The 21,356-nt window shown below is 33.7% G+C and overlaps 1 protein-coding gene across 2 annotated transcripts in view; it reads right to left on the bottom strand.

The window, feature by feature from the left end:
- MYCBP2 (MYC binding protein 2) overlaps positions 1-21,356 on the bottom strand; it is a 258,565-nt gene that overhangs the window by 178,648 nt on the left and 58,561 nt on the right. For both annotated transcript variants that reach the window (XM_090258643.1, XM_090258644.1), the window contains exons 6-15: positions 19,439-19,681; positions 19,137-19,208; positions 17,551-17,647; positions 12,878-12,951; positions 12,600-12,738; positions 11,026-11,102; positions 9,888-10,092; positions 8,119-8,283; positions 3,777-3,935; positions 799-1,003 (exon numbers count right to left, since the gene is read on the bottom strand). In XM_090258643.1, the coding sequence (XP_090114769.1) occupies positions 799-1,003; positions 3,777-3,935; positions 8,119-8,283; positions 9,888-10,092; positions 11,026-11,102; positions 12,600-12,738; positions 12,878-12,951; positions 17,551-17,647; positions 19,137-19,208; positions 19,439-19,681 (1,436 nt within the window). The remainder of the gene's footprint in view (positions 1-798; positions 1,004-3,776; positions 3,936-8,118; positions 8,284-9,887; positions 10,093-11,025; positions 11,103-12,599; positions 12,739-12,877; positions 12,952-17,550; positions 17,648-19,136; positions 19,209-19,438; positions 19,682-21,356) is intronic.

Here is a 21,356-nt window from a genome sequence, read left to right as displayed (position 1 = left end):
GGGGTGGTGGGGGATTTGGCTCTCCTCACCATGGCTTTTTAGCACAAGATTACCCGTACTTTCCAAATTCAGCTTATTAACATAATCTGATCTTGCAAAGATCAAATCTACCACAATACAAAATCTACCATAATTAATTAGCTCTTACAAAGGATACACCATTATGTTATAGTGGCTATAAATGGCAATGCAGAAATAAGAATCAAAGTTCTCTCCAACATTCTAGGGAAAAATCTGCATTCTGATTTTGTCAAACTCATACATTAAATTGAAAATCACAATAATACAAGACTATGAAAAAGTACAGTGGTCCAACAAGAGTAAAAGATAAATATAACAGGTATAGTGCAACTTTTAAATGCGACAGCTCCTAGAGCTCCTAAAATTGCATAAAGCAAATTCATTTAAATGAAAATTATATATCCCTAGAATATCCTATATGATATTTAATAATTCTACCAAAAAAAGATTCATATTCAACAAAAATGGATCAATATTTGGCATTAAAGCAGTCACAGAAAAAGAATACAAATGAAGGCACAGCCTAAGACTTGAAAAAAATTATGGCCTGTTTTTAAATAATGGTTTAAATGAATCAAATGAAAGAAAAGCAACTTAAATAAAAATGACACTAAAGTAGAAATCATTATAATAAAAAACAATTTTAAGAATTACAAGTTCATGACAATATGTCTTTAAGGCACAACATAGCAGAATACTCTGGAATAATTTTGAAAAGAAATTTTTTGCACATTTCCTACTAGTATTTTACTTCTTCGGTATTAATCATCTTCTTACCCTCCAGGAACTCTGTCTGGACGCCCACTACTGACACAGCTGGCTCCATAACCTGTACAGTCTCCACAGACAGTACACACCATGCACTGCTCCAGCTTCCACTTATGCATGCCTGGAGGGCACATGATAGACTTCTCATCTTTTTCATCTAGTTCTTCTTCTAGGTCTTCATCCATTGCCGTGGCCATATTTTCAACTCCAAATCCTATTTGACAGATCAATTTATAATTTTTGAGTAGATTAAACCAATGTTTAAAAAACTGACAATTATACTTCCCAATTAAAATAAATCTCTATATACTTATATATAGAGAGATATAGATATACACACATATATAAAACATATACTAATCCAAATGAATATATACAAAGAAATATTAAACTGTAAAAGCAAAAAATAAATAAAGTTTAATTTAGGAACTACTAATAAATGTTTTCCCCATTTCCTTTCTGCAAAAAGAGTCAGGGAAGGCAACCAAACTTTTAATTTTTTCTGATTTTAGTCCCTCCTTTCTATCCTCCTAAAGGCCAACACTTTTGTTCAATAGACCAAAGAAAGATTCCTAACCATACTCTAAGCCAAGAGTCCCTCCAATCTAGAGCATCCTTCCACTGCTAACAATCAGCTTTGTAAAACATACACGTAATCCTTTGACTTCACAATTTAGAAAGCTCCAATATCTTTCCAAGGTCTTTAGAAAAACAAAACTTCTCAGCAATATACAGTCAGTCACCCTGTGGCTCCCAACTTTCTCCAATTTACAGGTGCCTTTGCTAAACAGGCCAGGCTACTAAGACAGGGAGTAAAAGCAGCTCTACCTAACTCAAAGAAACAAACACGGGAGGCTGCCAAATTGTGAAGGCAAAGAAATATGGTCCAAATGAAAGAAGAGAAAAAACCCCACATACGAAATGTACGTAGCCCACATTTTGGATGCAGGATTCAAAACACTCATGATAAGGATGCTCAGAGAACTCTGAATACAGCAGAAAAGTAAAAGAAGAAATGAAGGTTACACAAAGTGAAAAAAAGAAAAATCTATAGGGAACCAACCAACAGTGAAAGGAAGGAAGCTGGGATTCAAATCAATGATTTGGAACAAAAGGAAGAAATAAAAATTCAACCAGAACAGAAAGAGGAAACAGGAGTGCAAAAAAATGAGGAGAGGATTAGGAACCTCTGAGACAACTTTAAACATGCCAATATCTGAATTATACGGGTGCCAGATGAGAAGAGGAAGAGCAAGAAATCGAAAACTTATTTGAAAAAAAATGAAAGAAAACTTCCCTAATTTGGTGAAGGGAATAGACATACAAGGCCAGGAAGCACAGAGAGTCCCAAACAAGATGGACTACAAGATGCATCATAATTAAAATACCAAAGGTTAAAGATAAAGAGAGTATCTTAAAAGCAGAAAGATAAAAGAAGAGTTACTTACACGGGAATTCCCATAAGACTGTCTGTCAGCTGATTTCTTAAAAGAAATCTTCCAGGCTAGAAAGGACTGGCAAGAAGTATTCAAAGTGATGAAAAGCAAGAACCTACAACCTAGATTACTCTATCCAGCAAAGCTATCATTTAGAATGGAAGAACAGGTAAAAGTCCTTCCCAGACAAGGTAAAGCTAAAGAAGTTCATCATCACCAAGCCATTATTGCGTGAAATGTTAAAGGACTTATTTAAGAAAAAGAAGAAGAAGATCAGAATAATGAACGATAAAAAGACAAAAAACTCACAACTATCAGCTGAATCTAAAAAACAAAAACAAACTACGCAAACAACCAGAAAAGGAACAGAATCATATTGTAGATCATTTGGAGGGTTATCAGCTGGGAAGGAAGGGGAAGAGGGAGAAACGGGAAAATGGTGAAGAGCTTAAGAAGCATAACTGGTAGGAACAAAATAGACAGAGGAATGTTAAGAACAGTATAGGAAATGGAGTAGCCAAAAAATTTACACACATGACCCATGGGCATGAACTAAGGAGGGGATAGCTGGAGGGAAGGGGGGTACCAGGCAGAAGGGGCAAAGGGGGAAAATTGGGTCAATTGTAACAGCATAATCAATAAAATATACTTTAAAAAACTGAAGTTTTTTAAATACACACATATAAATAAGCTAAAGAAAAAGTAGGCTTTTAATATCCAGTGAGTCTGCCAACAAGAAGACCCCCAAAGAGCTAAACTTGTGTTTGTTAATTTATAGAAATATTAATCCTGAAACTCATTTGTACTTTAAACACAATTCAATGATTAGTTCTAATAACATGTATCTATTTCCTATTCTCAAGTCTATACGAAATTAAAAACTGAAAACCAGAAATTGGCATGAAAGGTATAAGGAAGCACTGATAAAGCAAAAATTGAGAGCAAGAATGAAGTAGACTCAAAGTATTACAAAACAAAACTACGATATGCATGGATAATATCCTCTCTTCCCTTCAACATCTTGAGAGTTTGGGCAAAGGATATGATGAATAAGGAACATCGGCAATTTCACACTTGATAAATGGTCAAGTAGTCAGTCGATAAGGATCATCTTACTCTCAAGAACTGCTGAATTACAGATAGCACATGCTGTTAAACAGGAAGATGATACCTGTCAGACTACTGCCAAAAATGGTTAAAACTGAAAACATGGTATAAAAAGTGAATAATTAAGATTTTGAAAATGCACTTTTCTAGAACAATTTAGTCACCAAAGATGATAAATCAAAGAGGTGCTATTATATTTACATAAAGTTATGAAAAACATGAAAGTAAAAAGCTCATTTGCTCAGAGATTAAAAGTCTACAGTATATTTGATTATTCCAGTGATATACTGTCAAATAAATGAGAAACTCAGTGATTTTTCTAATGTATACAGATGAAATCAAAGAGCCACTTGTTTTGAAAACAGGAAGATTCTTCACCATGTTGTTCTGAAAAAGTAATGGAAGGGCAACATACAATTTAATGTTAACACAGTCAATACCTACCTTTGCCACCTTGGTTCATGGCACCAGTGTCTCGTCCACATTGTCCTTTATTATTTACACCAAATGTCCAAACTTCTCCATTCTTCATTAAAACACAAGTGTGAGCTTTGCCCATAGCTACCTGAATTACGAAATGGCCCTTCAAATCTGTTACCAAACCTATAGGAAAGATATGAATATGGTAAGAAACAATAAAAAAGCCTTTCTGAGCCTTTCTGAGCCTGAGTGAATTCTCAGTAATGTAAAAGGACTACCCTCAATGCAGAACTTTTCATTTTTGGGATAAAATAACCAACCAAAATGGAAAATAAGTGGCCAAATGACTGGCAGGTTATCAGTAAATTAATATTGCAATTTTGTAATGAAAATTCAAAGTTTTTAAATTTTATCTTTACTGTGGCATTAGCTCAAGCTTGCATCTCCTGAATACCTGCTCTAAATGGCAACACCTCTCAACAATCATCAGATGGGTTATTAGTTATCAAACTTTCATTGCCCAGGCACAAAAGAATTTATCAATCCTGTACTTCACCTGCTTTGACCCGCCTCAGTAAAACAAAAGGAAAACAATCAGCAGTGTATACTGAAATAACATTGCTTTTGTAGAAATCTGTAAAATTTTCCAAAGCAGTATTTTCAATCTTTTTTAAACCTACAATGCTTTCTTCCACAATCCAATGCATACCTAGACTTAAACTTCACTTAGTCACACATTACTTCCATTACACTTGCCATATCCAAATACCACACATATTATCTGAATTTCAGCATCAATTTTAATTTGACTGAAGCATAATTTAACCTTAACAGGTAGAAATAACAGTAAAAACCGAAGATTGTTGAGTATTCCTAACATACACTAAAGTAATTTTTTTTAAGTTAAAGTATTTGTTTTATCATACTTTGGGAAAACTATTCAGATATAACTTCCTTAAGGTGACCTTTCCTTCCACCTATACCTTAGGTCTTTTTGTTAAGTTCACCTCAAAACTTTCCATTTTTAGTACTTTGTACTGAAAAACATAAGTTATATAGTAATAGTATTTATTATTATTAACAGTACTAGCTGATAGCTCTTAAGCCCTTACAGGTGCCAAGCTCTGTGCTGAGCATTTCATAAACATTATCTCCTATAATCTTGTAACTCTCAGGTTCTATCATTAGCTCCCTTTTGCAGATGGAGAAATAAATAAATAAATAAAATCTCTGCAAAGTTAAATAATTTAAATTGGCTAGCCAACTAAAAAAGTGGTACTGCAAGGATCTAAGTCTATAACCATAACTATTAAAGCACACTTCTCTAATATTTTAAAGTTCTTTTAAAAAACTTTATTAATTATGCTATTATAGTTGTCCCAATTTATCCCTTTTTGCCCCCCTCTACTCAGTACTCCAATTTCGTCTAGCATCCCCTCCTTAGTTCATGTCCATGGGTCATGCATCTGAGTTCTTTGGTTTCTCCGTTTCTTATGCTTGTCCTAACATCCCCCTGTTCATTTTGTTCCTACCAATTTGTACTCCTTAATCCCTGCATTTTCCCCACATTCTCTTCCTTTCCCCTCCCAACTGATAACCATTCAAATGATCTCCATATCTACGATTCTGTTCCTGTTCTTCTTGTTCGCTTAGTTTTTCAGACTCGATTTTTGATAGTTGTATATTTATTGCCATTTTATTGTTCATAGTTTTGATCTTCTTTTTCCTAAATAAGTCCCTTTAACATTTCAAATAATAATGGTTTGGTGATGATTAACTCCTTTGGTTTTATCTTGTCTAGGGAGCATTTTATCTGCCCTTCCATTCTAAATGATAGCTTTGCTGGATAGAGTAATCTGGGTTGCAGGTCCTTGCTTTTCATCACTTTAAATACTTCTTGTCAGTCCTTTCTTGCCTACAAAGTTTATTTTGAGTAATCAGCTGACTGTCATATGGGGAATTTTTCTCTTGCTGCTTTTAAGATATTCTCTTTATCTTTAACCTTTGGCATTTCAATTATGATGTGTCTCGGTGTGCTTTTCTTTGGGTCCATTTTGTTTGGGACTCTGTACTTCTTGGACTTGTATGTCTATTTCGTTCAACACTAAGGAAATTTTCTTTCATTATTTTTTCAAATAAGTTCTCAATTTCTTGTTCTTCCTCTTCTCATTTTGGCACCCCTATAATTCTAATGTTGGTACATTTGAAGATGTCCCAAAGACTCCTTAGTCTATCCTCATTTTTTTGAATTCTTTTTTCTTCTAGCTGTTCTGATTCAATGCTTTTTTCATCCTTATGTTCTCGGCTTCATCCCCTCCAGTGCTGAGTCCTTGTAGATTTTTCTTTACTTCTGTCTGGGTCGTTTTAATGCTGTTGAAGTACCCAGTGAGTTCCTTGAGTATCCTGATAACCAGTGTTTTGAACTCTATGTCTGATAGGTTGCTTATTTCCATTTTGTTTAGTTCTCTTTCTGGAGTTGTGTTCTGTTCTTTCATTTGGGCCATATTTCTTTGTCTCCTCATTTTGGCAGCCTCCCTCTGTTTTTTATTTTTATTTTTTTCTGTGTATTAGGTAGAGCTGCTTTTAGTCCCTGTTTTAGTAGCGTGGCCTATTGTAGAAAAGCACATCTGTAAGCTGCATGAGATGGAGCCTTAGGTAATCACAAGGACAGGGCAACCTGTGTCACTGCTCTGTGGCTCCATGTGGGGGAGGGTTTGGAGAGGGGACAATGCTACGCCTGGCCTCTGGAGTTTTGTCCAGGAGGAAGCTGTCTCCCAGCACTTGCCCTGTTGCCAGTCACTTCAATTTCTCCTAGTATGTCATTGATGCCCTTTCAGCAGTTGTCCTGGTGCTGAAATCCAGAGAGGGTGAGTCTGTGTAAGGCGTAAGTCCATTGTGGGTCCTTTAAGAGGAGTCTCCTGAGAATCCCGTGGTTTCTTCTGCTGCTCCAACCCCACAGCCAGATGTTATGGGGACTTATTTTCCTGGCACTGGAACTCTGCCTGGGTGGTCTGGTCTGGGGCTGGGATCTGTTGCTCCCGAGGTATCCCTCACAATTTTTATCCACCACACGTGGATGTGGGACTGCCTGTTCCATATCTCCGCACCTCTCCACCTCTCTGTTCCTCTCCGCACTTCTCTGCATCTCTGCCCCTCCTAGCTATCTGAATGAATGTGGCTTCTTAAATCCTTGGTTGTCGGACTTCCATAAAGCTTGATTTTCTGAAACTTCTAGGTGGTATTTGTTTTGTAGTCTAGTTGTGACTTTTGCTGTAATTGCACAAGGAGATAGGCATGTTTACCTATGCCTCCATCTTGACAGGAAGTCTCTAATGTTCTACAATGGCTATTTTTCTCTCAGATCCTCAAAAAGAAAGGGATGTCTGTATGGTCCACCTATTTCCTAACATATTGTCAGTTCTCAATAAAAATAAAGTGATCAACTTTCAATTAGCCACAGCCAAAAGAATTTTTAGCAAGCAATAGTTACACTGAACATTATTTTTAAACTATACATGAGCCCATCCCAAAATTTTGACTCATTTTGACATTGAGGCCAACTAGAAATCTAAAAAGTACCATATTAAGCCAACTTATATATCACGTGAGTACAGTTCAACTTAATAATTGCTATGAATGTTTGATATATGTCATTTATCTAACATGAGACAATCACTTAAACTTCCAATTCTGGTTTCCTTTTACAAAAAAAAAAAAATGTGTAGGCTTTACATATTTACCTCATATAAACACCTTCTAAGTGAGTTGTTGGAATCATACTCATTTCTAAGTGCCAGAAAGAAAATCTAACAACCAAATATTACAAGTTTTTGAAATCAGAATTTGTAAGTATAAATCTCTTTATCTGTCTTAATATCCACCACTTAAAACTTTTGGTTTATTGTCATTCAATCACTTAACAAGTAATTCTTGGGACCCTACTATGTGCCAGACACTGTGCAGGGTCCTGGGGATGTAACAGTAAATAAGTGAGTGATAGTCTCTCCCTAACTACCTAATGGGGGAGATAAATCATTCACCAAGGATAAATGACCTATGTTATGAAAATCACTTCCCCACAGTACCACCAGACACATGTCACGTGAGCATTTAACTAAGCCCAGGGAGAGGTCTGCAGAGAAAGTAACAGCTGAAGTAGAGCTGCACTTAGCACACACCATAATTCTGATAAAACCAGTAAGTGTTCCCAGCAATAAGACAGGAAAGAAATCACATGTAAATACATGTGAAGAATGTAGAGAAAGCATCCCACAAATGTTAATTTTCTAGATATCTTTGTAATACATAAAGTCTAGTACTGGACTTTCTTTGCATAAAGGTGAAACAGTGTTTAAATTTAACTTACTTGAACTATCAGAGTAAATGGCATCTTTTCCAAACATGTACAGCTCTCCGTCTTTAGAAATAACAGAACTACTTCCATTATTGCAGGCTGTATATACCACAATCTTTCCTTCCATCTTAATTATCTTTTTAGGTTTATATGGTTTTGATTGTCGTCTGCTCTTAGCTTAAAAAAATTAAATTAAGGAGTCAATGCACTAATAAAAATAATTGTTTGTATATAAAGCCCAAGAAAAAACATGGTTTTTGTATTTATGATACACTTTATTGTATTTATTTTCACAAAGGCCTGGGCTTTCCAATGTCATTCAAAATGAGTCAACCTGCAAGTCTCATCTAGTTAATTAATATTTAAGCTATCACTGTCAGATCTTCTTGTGGCACAGTCAAATTCCCAATGGGAAACACAATTTTCTAACAAGCTTCTGGGGAGTCTAATCTCTAGATTAGCTATTTGCATTATCAAAATCATTTCATTACCATATATTTTAAAAATTTCCTTTTTTCTCCAACTCTATTTCATATGTATTCTTATGCTAGAATCTGCAAAGTAAAATCAATTCCCTGTTCATTCAAAACGTATGCATTAAGTATCTACATAGAGTCAATCAGAGATTGTAAGGAAGGGAAATATACACATGGAGGGAGAGTAAATAAAATTAAATGTAGATAATTTAAGCAACCTCTGCTTTCAAACTAAATCTCTGAAATGAGCAATATATGGGAAAAAAATCAATCTTCTATTCCTTTATTCAACCCCAGTTTGCATGCTTTCAGAATAAAAACATACTGGGTAAAATTCTGAGACTTTAAAATATGTACCGACCCGGCTGGTGTGGCTCATGGGACTGAGCGCCAGCCTGCGAACCAGAGGGTCGCCAGTTCAATTCCCAGTCAGGGCACATGCCTGGTTGCAGGCCAGGTGCCCAGTTGGGGGTGCACGAGAGGCAACCTCACATCAATTTTTCTCTCCCTCTCCTTCTCCCTCCCCCCGCCTCTCTCTAAAAATAAAAAAATAAATACTTTAAAATATGTACCATTATATTTTTTCATATAACATGATCCACATATATATACAGCTACTATGTTATCTGGTACTCTGAATGCTAGAAGGAAAAAGTAGCTGTGCTAAAGTTTCTAAAATATGGTAATATATTTCATGACTATTTTTAAAAGATTTCTTTCAGAAAACTTTCATTTACGTATGATTTTTATTTTAGGTGCTGACTTCAAACCTAATCTTCATAAGACACTACCCCACTGTGCAATGCACAAAGTAAATTAGAAGTTTCAAAAAGAGAAGCATGACACTTTCAGGAAGACTGGACAAATGTATAGAGAAAGAAATAAACAAAATTGTTTATTTTTTCATTGCTAAGGAATTGCTTTAATCTTACAGAAATAATACCAAGAACAGTACACTACTACCCAAGATTACATAAGGTTTACTTTATTCTGAAATATATATTATTCCCAAAATTTGAGGTTGCCTAAAATAATATATTGAAATACGTTTTAAAAATTTATGCCAATAGAAAAAAAAAAGACAAATAGCCCAGTAAACCTAAAGCATATAAAAATTCATAAATGTGAACCTTAAAAGAAATCTGCAATCCCAGTTCTTTAATAAATACACAACCACTATTAACTGAGTATGTCCCAATGTAAAATCTATTAACTTGGTGAGGTTAGTGTTATTGAAATTGCTATACCTTATGTTAATAAATTCTATACTATTTTTCTGAAAGTCCACTTGATCAGTTAACTTACTTGACTCTCCATCTTCTCCTTTACTAGCAGATCCTGTAAAGAATATGCTTCCATCTTCTGCAACTAAAAGGGCATGAGAGCCATCATGTCCAACAGAGAAGTGCACAATTTTTGGAGATTTTGTAATTGGTAGCTCAACCCATTTTCCTGCTGAAGGACCACCTTGTTTGATTCCAAGACTCTGGTATTTGCCAGTGTAATATATCTTAAATATTAAAAAAATAATAAGAAGAAGAAGATAAGAAGAAGAAAAGAAGAAGAGAAAAATAAAAAAGTAGTTATAGTGCCTTTCATAGTGGTGCACCAGATTTTACATGAGAGAAAAAAACACTTTGATATTTTATTAAAAAACAAAAATAAGAACCCAAAGTCTTTTTAAATAGTATTCCACTTCTGTGAGCTGAGAAGAAAAATAGGCATATTTTTCCAAAAGGACAGAGTTCATAATAATTTTTTCAGATCTATACAGAATATTTATCTTCCATCTTTCAATCTTAAAGGTACTTTATAAGTGTCCTAAATAGATATAAAAATATGTTTAATAAATATACTCAACACTCACAACACTAGGAAATTCATATAATTCTCAATTAATTTCCTCTAGTGCAAAAGCCCTACATACAAATACACTGTATTTGCCAGAAATTTTAATTTTTAGAATTCTTTTAATTACCTACTTTATCCTGACACTCACTAGATAAGAAAGAAGCTTTGATCTCTACAGACTGACCTCTACAACATATAACTGAATAACACACGCTCCTACTTCTTCCAACTTGTACTCTGTATATTTCTGCTCAATTACAGATATTTGCAATGGACATCCTATTCATCAAAATAAAGTCAAAATGTGAATTCACCATGACTCAGAAAATTATACAAAGAGCTCCATAATAAAAGTAAATATATATATAAATATAACATTTCATAAAGTTTATAAAGTTTTATACTCTTAAATGTCCATTTTCTTTCATTTTTCAACATGAATAAAAGTTTATCATATAAAAAACAATAATTTAAGTCAAAATTTAAAATTTGATTGCTTAAACATATCAGGTATGTAAACTAATCAAATGATTGTACCAAGTATCTCTTAAAGCAGAGAATGTTAATTTTTAATCCTAAAAGAGTAATTTACCTTTCCATTTGCTGTTTTCATTAGTGCAAACTCTCGTCCTGCACCAAGAATCGCTGACTCCTCATCAAATCCTGTACCTGACAATACAACAAGATTAATAAATTCTATTAATTTTGATATGAATAATTTTAAGCACAACTTGTACTATTATTATCAGTGATTAAAAAATTAATTCAATTAATATCACTCAACAACAAGGATGACAAAAGGTCATCCTTAAAAAAAATATTAACAATAAATATTTTAAAAAAATATTAACAATAGGTACATTACTCCAAGGACAGAGAGTTACTACCATAGCTTCTTAATTTGTTCCAAATTAGTGCCAGATAAAATATTTAAATATAAAAAAATTTTTTTCAGTAATGTGAGCAATACCACTTGAATTAATAAATGAATAACACATTTTTAGTGAGCATCTATTTAGGTAACAGGCATCAGAGAATGCAGGAACCTTATCCTATTTAATCCTCACAACTATTTTGTCTGGTTTACAAATAAACAAATATAAAGCTGGGTAAGGTTAGTCCAGATCCACAATCATTTGAGCTTGAACGATGCCATGCACATATCTGAATTACAGTATCTCAGATTCTCCATTCCATGCTTTTTTACTACAGAACACTTCATGAATTTGGGTACAGGTGTGCATATATACACACAGATCCCTATGCACATTTTCAAATTAGAAAAATATGAGTATATATAGCACATTTTATGATTTTGTCTAATTATACAAATTACTAATTAGCTCATGGGATTGTTAAATTTAAAAACTATAATTTAAATTAAATATCTTTTTCCTACAAAAGAATTACAACAATACTACATAAATAAAATATGCAAAGTAAATCACTAATGTCAAATTTATTAAATTTAATGAGATAGTCAAAAGACGTGGGTCTTACAAAAAATCCTGTGTTAAAAAATGGCACTGTCAAACCTGCAGCAGCACGGCAAACCACACTGAGATCCCGTGGAAACCAGTAGCTCTAGTTACTACTATGACACTGCAGGAATAAGTATACTAAGTCCAAGAAATACTCTGCTGTTGGCTATATGTCTGTATCCAAATAAAAGATTATTAATCACTTTATTAGGCCAATTACCATTTTCACCATCTATGGGATCATTCTATGGCTATCCTGAAAACATGTTCAAACCAAAATTAAATGTTTCAATGATATAACTATGTATATCATTGCAATAACATTTTTATAATAGTTTTCAAAATTTTAAATAATGGAATACAGGTAGAGCATATAAAATAATGATGTCCATAAGTGTTGTATATTTAATTCTTATAAAATATGTTTATTTTATTTTGCTCTATTCAAAATGAAAGTAGAAAATTATTCATCACTTCCTTAAAATGGCATTCATATATCATATTCTGTTTAAAGGTCATATTTCCTAGTTACTTACACATATTCATTCATAAGTTTGCTTTAAAGTAACAGACAGAAAAACAACTGCTAAAATATAAGTTATCCTGCTTAAAACACTAATAGTTTTCAAAAGAATAAAGGATCCGAAAATGAGAGCATGGTATAAAGGCTTTTTGACCATCTTACTTATAATATGCAAATCCTTTTCCAGATCAAATAGTGAGATACCACAGGCATGTAAGCATTTTCTGGCCAGTTTAAGCTGTAACTCTTGTTGTAGCACAGGTTCAGTACTTGTGGCAAATATTCTGACAACAAAGCCGTCCTAAAAGAAAGAAGACATCCACAGTATGATGTTGCATGAATCAGTCTTTTAAGGCTCTACATTCCATCTAACAAAAATCAAGTAACTGTTAAGAAAGGGATTCCATTTACATTAGATACTCATAATTCAGAGTACTTACATCTCTTGATGCAGCTATCTGATTAATATATTCCCCATCGGTGAATAAAATATTTTGACCTTCAGTGTGGCAATCTGTGTAAAAGGAAAAGAAGTAATTCTATTACAATAAAAATAAACACCTCATAAAATGACTTTACTCCTGTGTTGAAGTCAGAATGAGAGTTCTCCACATAACAAGGATAAACTTAAACTCAAAGGGAGATTGTGCTTTTTAATAAAGAATTACAAATTAGCAGAAATTAAATAATTCAACTAATAATATTTATTATATTATGTGCTTAATTTATAAATCTTCCATAATCAAGGAACTCAGAGCCCACCTAATTTCAAAGTGAATTAGTATTAAAGTCTGATCATAAACATGCACCACAATGAACAAACTATAATGTTGGTTATAATCATTTCAATACAATCACATGCGAATGTAGGCAACACTCTTTCTCAGACATACGTCACAGTCATTAGGGTCACAGAAAAATACAGACAGACCTAACACTTCTGTATTTGAGTCTAAGGGTGTCCAATTACAGATATCCCTTGCTTTTTAAAATAGAACTGGTTTTACAGTTTCCACTCAGAAGCTTAACATTTATTCAGAGCACTTTTTAGCAGTTAGTATGCTATATACATTTTAAATGTTCATCCCTCACAGAATAGAGAAATCTATGTTTCTTTTTCTCTGACAGTGCTCATATATTTTGGCTAGAATACCACATTTTGTCAATATGGCTGTGTTTGTGAACAGTGCACTATATACTTGGATCAAAATAACGTACAAGCACAATTGTAACAAGGGATACCAGTATTACAGAAGGACCACTGGGACATGTGTTAGTGATCACTACTAAACAACATGAAACTAAAGCAAAAATCAACATCTAAGTATAAATGGTATCCTTTTGGAAAAATAAACATTCAGCAAGCAAGTGAAAAAGCACACACACTTCCCAAAATAACTGCAGAGAACTAGGATGAATCTCTCCATTAATTACAATACCCACCCCCCGAAAGTAATAATAATATCTCATTTCTATTTGCACCTGAATCAACAAAACATAAAATTCTGTTTTTGGACTACAGTAATGGAGTCCACCCACATGAGATAGATTACTCTATATCTTTGCCCAGGAGCTTCATACTAGCATACTTCCTTATTATAAATATGCAAGACACAGGCAGACCCTTACCAAATAGAGAATTCAGTGATCACAAACTGGAAATAGAAACTGGGAGACAAGGCCCACTGGTAGCCCAAGAGACTTGGTAATCAAAGAGAGGAGAAATCGAAAGAAAGAGTTCCTAGTCCACTGTACAGAATACAAAGAGGCGCAAGAAAGATGCTTCTCAAGCTCTAATCAGTAAGATTTTAAACTAAAAAGCAAAGAAGAAAAACTCATTATAATTCAGATAAATGCAGAAATGAGGAGTGAAGCGGCGCAAGAATAGCAAAAACCTTCATGATCTGAGGCAACCTGTCACCAGACATGAAGAGTAAATGATGTAAGAATACAATATATAAGATATGCCAACATATAAAGGATAAATTGACAATTACAAGAAAAAAAGAGTTTTAAGTTCATCAATGCTATGTTGAAAACAACTTATATATAAACTAGACTGTAGGACAAGTTGGATCATGAAGCTCAAAAAATCATCAGATTTATGTCAATTTTAAACATGGTATATTCACTTCCATCTATAAACCCGACAATTCGTTTCTGCTCGTTCTTGACTGGAAAGCTACAGGGCAGAGCTGCCCCTAGCTAGTAGAAAAAATTACTATTGAAGAAATTGCAATCCGGATCAAATGTAAAAATGACAAAAGGCTTCTTCAGGCTCGATGGCAAGTCTTCTCATTGTGTGGTTTCAAAAAGATTTTCTCTTTATCCTTTTGTTATCCATTATATAACATTATAAGACAGCATCTTCAGGAAAATATCAAGCAACATCTGCCAGTCTGAAAGAAATACGACATGGGACTATGGTCCCAAAGTTTCGTTCATTCTTCACCATGAATATGGCACATATTTATAAAACACAGAAAGCCACACTTGCATTGTTAAAAGTTGCATTTAATACGTTAAATAATGTAGAGGGATGTAAGCTGAAGACAGTAACAAGTTACTTTTTATGGTGGTGGAATAAATATAACAGTTGAAAGTAGAGCATTTCAAAATGGTCTTCTCAGTCACAATCTCTATTAAATGATGAGGGTTTCTCAGAAGTAAATCATTTTTATTAGCATCCATCTGTTGGGCAAAGGTTAAGAATTTGTTTTCAGACCTGGCTGGGTGCTCAGTTGGTTACAGCATCATTCTGATACACCAAGGTTGCAAGGTTGATCCCGGTCAGGGCACATACAAGAATCAATGAATGAATGCATAAATAAGAAGAACAACAAACTGAGGTCTCTCCCACCCCTCTTCTCCCTCTCTAATATCAATAAATAAAATTTTGGAAATAAGAATTTTCTTTCAGGATATTATTCTAAAATGACTGGAAGAAAGAAATAGAGAGAGGGATAGTCATTATAGTGTAATTTATATTGAAAAAATTGGAAGAAATTTTTATTCCAATATATTAATCACTGGAATATATTTTATAACATTCAAATGATAATGTGGAAGACTATTTAATGGCCTGAAAATATATTTAGAATAATGAGTGAAAAGGATAGGTTAAAAAGCATTATGTAACATTAGATCCCCTTTTTACAAGTATGTACAATATACACAGGAAAAAGACAGGAAGGGCATTCACCAATACATGATAGTGTTTATATATGGGGAATGAAGTTACAATTTATTTGATTTTTTTTGTTTATATGATACTTATGTAATAAATACAGAGTGGCTCAGTTGGTTAGAGCATCATCCCAATATGCCACAGTTGCGGGTTCAATATCCAGTCAGGGCACATACAGGAAGCAACCAATGAATGCATTAATAAGTGGAACAGCAAATCAATGTCTCTCTCACTCTCTCTGTCTCTTCCTCTCTCTTTCTCCCGCCTGCTAAAACTAACAAACCCTGTGTTTCAAATATTCACAACTGTAAAACTACTTTTGCCCTACCTTGTATAACCCCTTTTACTGTATGTATATATGAAAGGGTACATGTTACTATTTTTAAATGTTTATTATTACTATTTATATTATTCAGACCAGAGACATGGCCCAAACTTGTGATACTGAAATTTAAAAAATTCTGTACACATATCTGAAAACAGATAGTTATTTATAAGATTGCTTTAATAAGTCATCTGTTTTCCAAAGTAGCTTTATTTATGAAATACACATAAAATGTGGCATTTACCTTTAGTGTCATTTACACTATTTTAAATATGTATATATACAGCAATGCTCAAATGTTTGACAAAGTTATAAAAAGATACTAAATACTAACAAGAAGGCTGGGAGCTACTACCCTTCTCAATGTGATTTTCAGTAGTTATCTATCATTTTCAGATGGTCAAGTGCATACAAGTAATATTTTTCCTTACCATGAAATTACTGATACATTAACATTCAAGATTTTAACATAAATAAACTCCTTTGGAATATATTAACAGTATAAGCAAATTCAAAGACCTTCCAATTGAGAATATATTACACATTTTCCCAGTATTCCAAAAATTTAAGATCAACTGCCTCAGAATTTAGACAGCACAGTGATGTGAGTGATAAATATGAGTAAAACCTTAAAATTAAAGCAAAATGGATTGTGCCCAAAAAGCCTTATCAGCATATTATTAGAAGTATAAATAATGGAGTTTTTAAAAAATTCCTGACCTGCCCTGAAATCTTTGTCTCTGAAAATCCTTTAAAATAGAAGAAAACCCAGAGTGCACTGCTGTTCAGTAAAAATAAACAAAAGGTCCTTTAACCCAGGCTATATGAGAGCCAGAGTTGTGGTTTTATTAAGAACAACAAAGTAACATCACCCCACTAATTCGGCAGCTGAAAAAGCCTTGGTGGAGTAAGGGTGGGGATCCCAATGCACATGGGCAAGAATTTAAAATATTTTTTAAAGATTTTATTTATTTATTTTTAGAGAGGGGAAGGGAGGAAGAAAGAGAGGGAGAAAAACATTGACGTGTGAGAGAGAAACAACAATCGACTGTCTCTCGCATGCCCCGAACCGCAGACCTGTCCCGCAACCCAGGCATATGCCCCCACCAGGAATTGAACCAGTGACCTTTCAATTTGCAGGATAGCGTTCAACCCATTGAGCCACACCAGTCAGGGCAAAGTCAGATATTAACACACTGTATACTATATTCCTGATGTTTGTTTTCCTCAGATGCATTAACATTATATAGGCCATAAAATGTTTTGCTTGTTGCCCTACAGGGTGGCTCAGTTGGTTGGAGCATCGCCCACCAGAAGGTTCCTTTCCTGGTCAGGGCATGTTATCCAGGTTGACAGTTCCATCCAGTCCAGTTGGGGTGTGTACAGGAGGCAACTGATAGATGTTTCTCTCTCACATTGGTATTTCTCTCTGTCTCTCTCTCTAAAATTAATAAACATATCCTCAGGTGAGGATTTAAAAAAATGTTTTGTATGTCAAGATTTTTTTAACCTATTTTTAAGCAAGCACTATTCCTTGCTTATCAATGCATACCCCTTAAAACCAATTGTAAAGAAGACAAATGAGGCACTCACTAACATACCTGGTAGCATTACGGTACCATCCTGTTCCAGTGTTTCAGGGCTTATTCTTATGGCTGTCATGCTGTGGTTATGCACATCTCTATACAATAAATAACCCTGATAACAACAAAAAAAAATTGCTCAAATACATGTTAAAATATTTTTTGACTATCAACTTAGCAGAAAAAGCAGTCATACAGTTCTGTATTGTAGTTTTTTAAGGTATAAGAATATATCACTATTGATGTCTAAAATAGATAAAAGATTAAAAATATAAGAACATGGATAAACTTCAATAAGGGGAGAAACTGTACACCACTGAGTATCAATTAACCTGTCATATTCTAAGGTACATATATTAGACACTGCACAAGACAGCACATTTAGTTTAAAATTTATTGTATCACTTGCTAAGTAAATAAACAGAAAAATAACTTGCTAAGTAAATAATACTTTAACAAATATTTTAAGGAAAACTGAAATATTTAGGTTAATACTTAAAAACAGAGTAGTAGTTTTAGATAAAGTAATATGCCACTGAACATATTTTTATAATAATTATATTCCACAGCATTATTTCTTAGATAAAATACAGCAATGGCAAATAAAAATTCAATGAGACATTCGAACCAGGTTAAGTTTTAAGAGACAATTACTGAGAAACTGACATTTAAAATTTCAATTTCAAAATGCCCCCAATAGTTGATATAGAAGGATTATTTTTCATATAACAACAGTAATTTCTTTAATTTTCAAAATGCTTTCAAATATCTTTTACTATTTGATGCTCACAACAAACTGTGAGCTGGGCAAGGGACATCTTTATTCTATATTCTTCTGCAAGGGAACTTGGCTTCATCTCTCAGGTAGGAACAGTATAGAAATAAAGACTCTGACCCTTTGTGCATCGTTTACTTGCTTCTCTCCATAGGAGGAGGAGAAGTGATATATCTGATTGTAGACACCCATTTAGCTATGTTAGTCAGGTGATAAAATGGCAAGCATTAAGAAAGCAACACAAAAAGGGGACAACTGTAATTGAAAAACCAAAATAAAAAAAATAAAAAAAGAAAGCTACACAGGCCCAGCTCTTTTCTCTCTTTGGTGATACATTGCATGATCCTCTATGCAGGTAGCTATCTACTAGAAAGGCCACATACTGTCCCTGGCAAGATACTGGTCTAGATCTAGAATAAATGAGTTTATGAAAAAAGTTCTAATTTGGCCTTGGGTCACAGCTATATTACCTATTCAGGTATGCTACCGATAAAGGCAATCTTTGATTCTTATCTAGAGCCTCACTTAAACAGGTGTTCAACAGATACATTTTTCTTCCCATTTTACAGCTAACTCACCAAAAATCAAATAAGTTAATTGAGTTTTCCAAAGTCACACAGCTAGTAAGAAGCAGGGCCAGAACTTAAAGTAAACATAAATTCTAAGCCGATGTTCTTTACACTACTCTATGCCACTGTTAGAGACATATTATTAAAAATATACCATATCTGTTTAGATAGAAATGATTTTATTTATTGATTAAACAAGTAAAAACCACGTTTTTAAAAATAAAGACGAAAAGTTTGTTTTATTGTGGATAGTCTCCTACCTGAGCATACCCTAACCATGATTTTTTTTCTTTTCTGTTTCTGATGCGAGATGTAGAATTGTATATATGGCCCTGCAAAATAACAGAAGTAGTCTATCAACAGTTTCATCATTAATAACGAATAAAAAACACAAAAATAAATGAATGGCATTTAATGCATTTGTTTCCATTATGATTTCCAAAGAAGAACTATTAAATCAAAATTAGGTGGTACTCCGAAAATGAAGGTAGATACAAAAAGAACACAAATCAGTGTGGATATAACGTCTGCTATGATTAAGAACTGTAAGAAATCACTTTACCCTAACTGTTCCACTGTATCCAGAACCGATTTTGTATAATCCATCCTTGCATAACAGATAAAGGAAAAATCCATCATTCTGAAGTAGACATTGATCATCTTCATCAACAGATATTTCTTTTAATGGCCACCTGTGCATTAAAGCTGCTTTTTTAATGCCATTGCTAAACCAGTCCTGAATTTGAATTTTTCCCACCAACACTGCCTGTACACTTCTCTGTAGTGCATTTAGTATCGTTGGCACCTATTCAAAAGAGAAGAAAATAACAAAACAAAAAGACACTGTGAAATATCCCAAACATAAAACCGGCAAAATAAAGATATTTTCATCATATACCGTCATTTATAAGAAAATAAGTTGTTATAATTGCATCAATGGAATTAAATACCTAGGAATAAATTTAACCAAGGAGGTGAAAGACATGTAATCTGAAAACTATAAGACCCTGATGAAAGAAATTGAAGACAACACAACAAATGGAAAGATATACTGCGCTCATAGATTAGAAGAATTAATGTTGTTAAAATATCCATACTACCTAAAGCAACCTACATATTCAATACATTCCCTATCAAAATACCAATGGCATTTTTCACAGAACTAGAACAAATAGTCCTAAAATTTATACGGAGCCACAAAAGACCCTGAATAGCCAAAGCAATCTTGAGAAAGAAGAACAAAGCTAAAGGTATCACACTCCCTGATTTCAAACTATACTATAGAGCTATAGTAATCAAAACAATACAATGCTGGCACAAAAAGACACAGATCAATGGAACAGAATAGAGAGCCAAAAAATAAACCCATGTCTATATCATCAATTAGTCTATGACAAAGGAAGCAAGAATATACTTCAATAAATGGTATTGGCAAAACTGGACAGATTCATGGAAAAGCATGAAACTGGACCACTTTCTTACACCAGAATGGATTAAAGACTAAAATATACTCAGAATGGATTAAAGACTAAAATATACAACTTAAAACCATAAAACTCCTAGAAAAGAAAACAAAGGCAACCAACTCTTTGGCACTAGTCTCAGTAATATTTTTTTGGATGTCTCCCTGGGCAAGAACAACAAAAGCAAAAATAAACAAATGGGACTATATCCAACTAAAAGGCTTTGCTTAGTAAAAAAAAAAAAAAAAACATAAACAAAAATGAAAGGTAATCTAGTAAATGAGAGAAGATACTTGCAAAGGATATATCTGATATCCAAAATGTATAAAGAACCCAAACAAGAACAACAACAAAAAGAACAATCTGATTAAAAATAGGCAGGGGACCTAAATAGATATTTTTCCAAAGAAGATATATGGATGACCAACAAATACATGAAGATGCTCAACAACACTAATTATCAGAGAAATGCAAATTAAAAGCACACCTGTTGGAATGGCTACCATCGAAAAAGACAACAAACAACAAGTGTTGGCAAGGATGTGGAGAAAAGGAAAACCTTGTGCACTGTTGGTGGGAATGTAAATTGGTACAGCCACTGTGGAAAATAATAGAGAGGTGTTCCTCAAAAGCTTAAAAAGAGAACTAGCATATAATCCAGCAATCCTACCTGTGGATATTTATCCGAAGAAATTGAAAACATTAATTTATATGCACCTCGATGTTCACTCCAGCATTATTTACAATAGCCATGCTTTGGAAGCAGTCTAAACGCTAATCGATAGATGAATGGATAAAGAAAGAACAATTCATCAGGCAACAAGAGTAGAGTGGATAAAGCCGAGAATCATACCAACAATTTACAACATAAGGAATAAAAAAAAAATCAGAAGTGTAAAAAGAAAAAAGATACAAAAATACAAGGATAGTGTCAGCTTCTGGGACAACTTCAAGCAATCTAATATTTGCATCATAGGGGTGCCAGAAAGAGAAGAGAAAGAGCAAGAAATTGGGAAT

Source organism: Furipterus horrens, unplaced genomic scaffold, assembly GCF_987537825.1.
Source record: "Furipterus horrens unplaced genomic scaffold, mFurHor1.1.pri manual_scaffold_12, whole genome shotgun sequence".
Classification (NCBI taxonomy): domain Eukaryota; kingdom Metazoa; phylum Chordata; class Mammalia; order Chiroptera; family Furipteridae; genus Furipterus; species Furipterus horrens.
The sequence above is the reverse complement of the archived record's forward strand: the minus strand, read 5'-3'. Positions and strand labels throughout refer to the sequence as shown.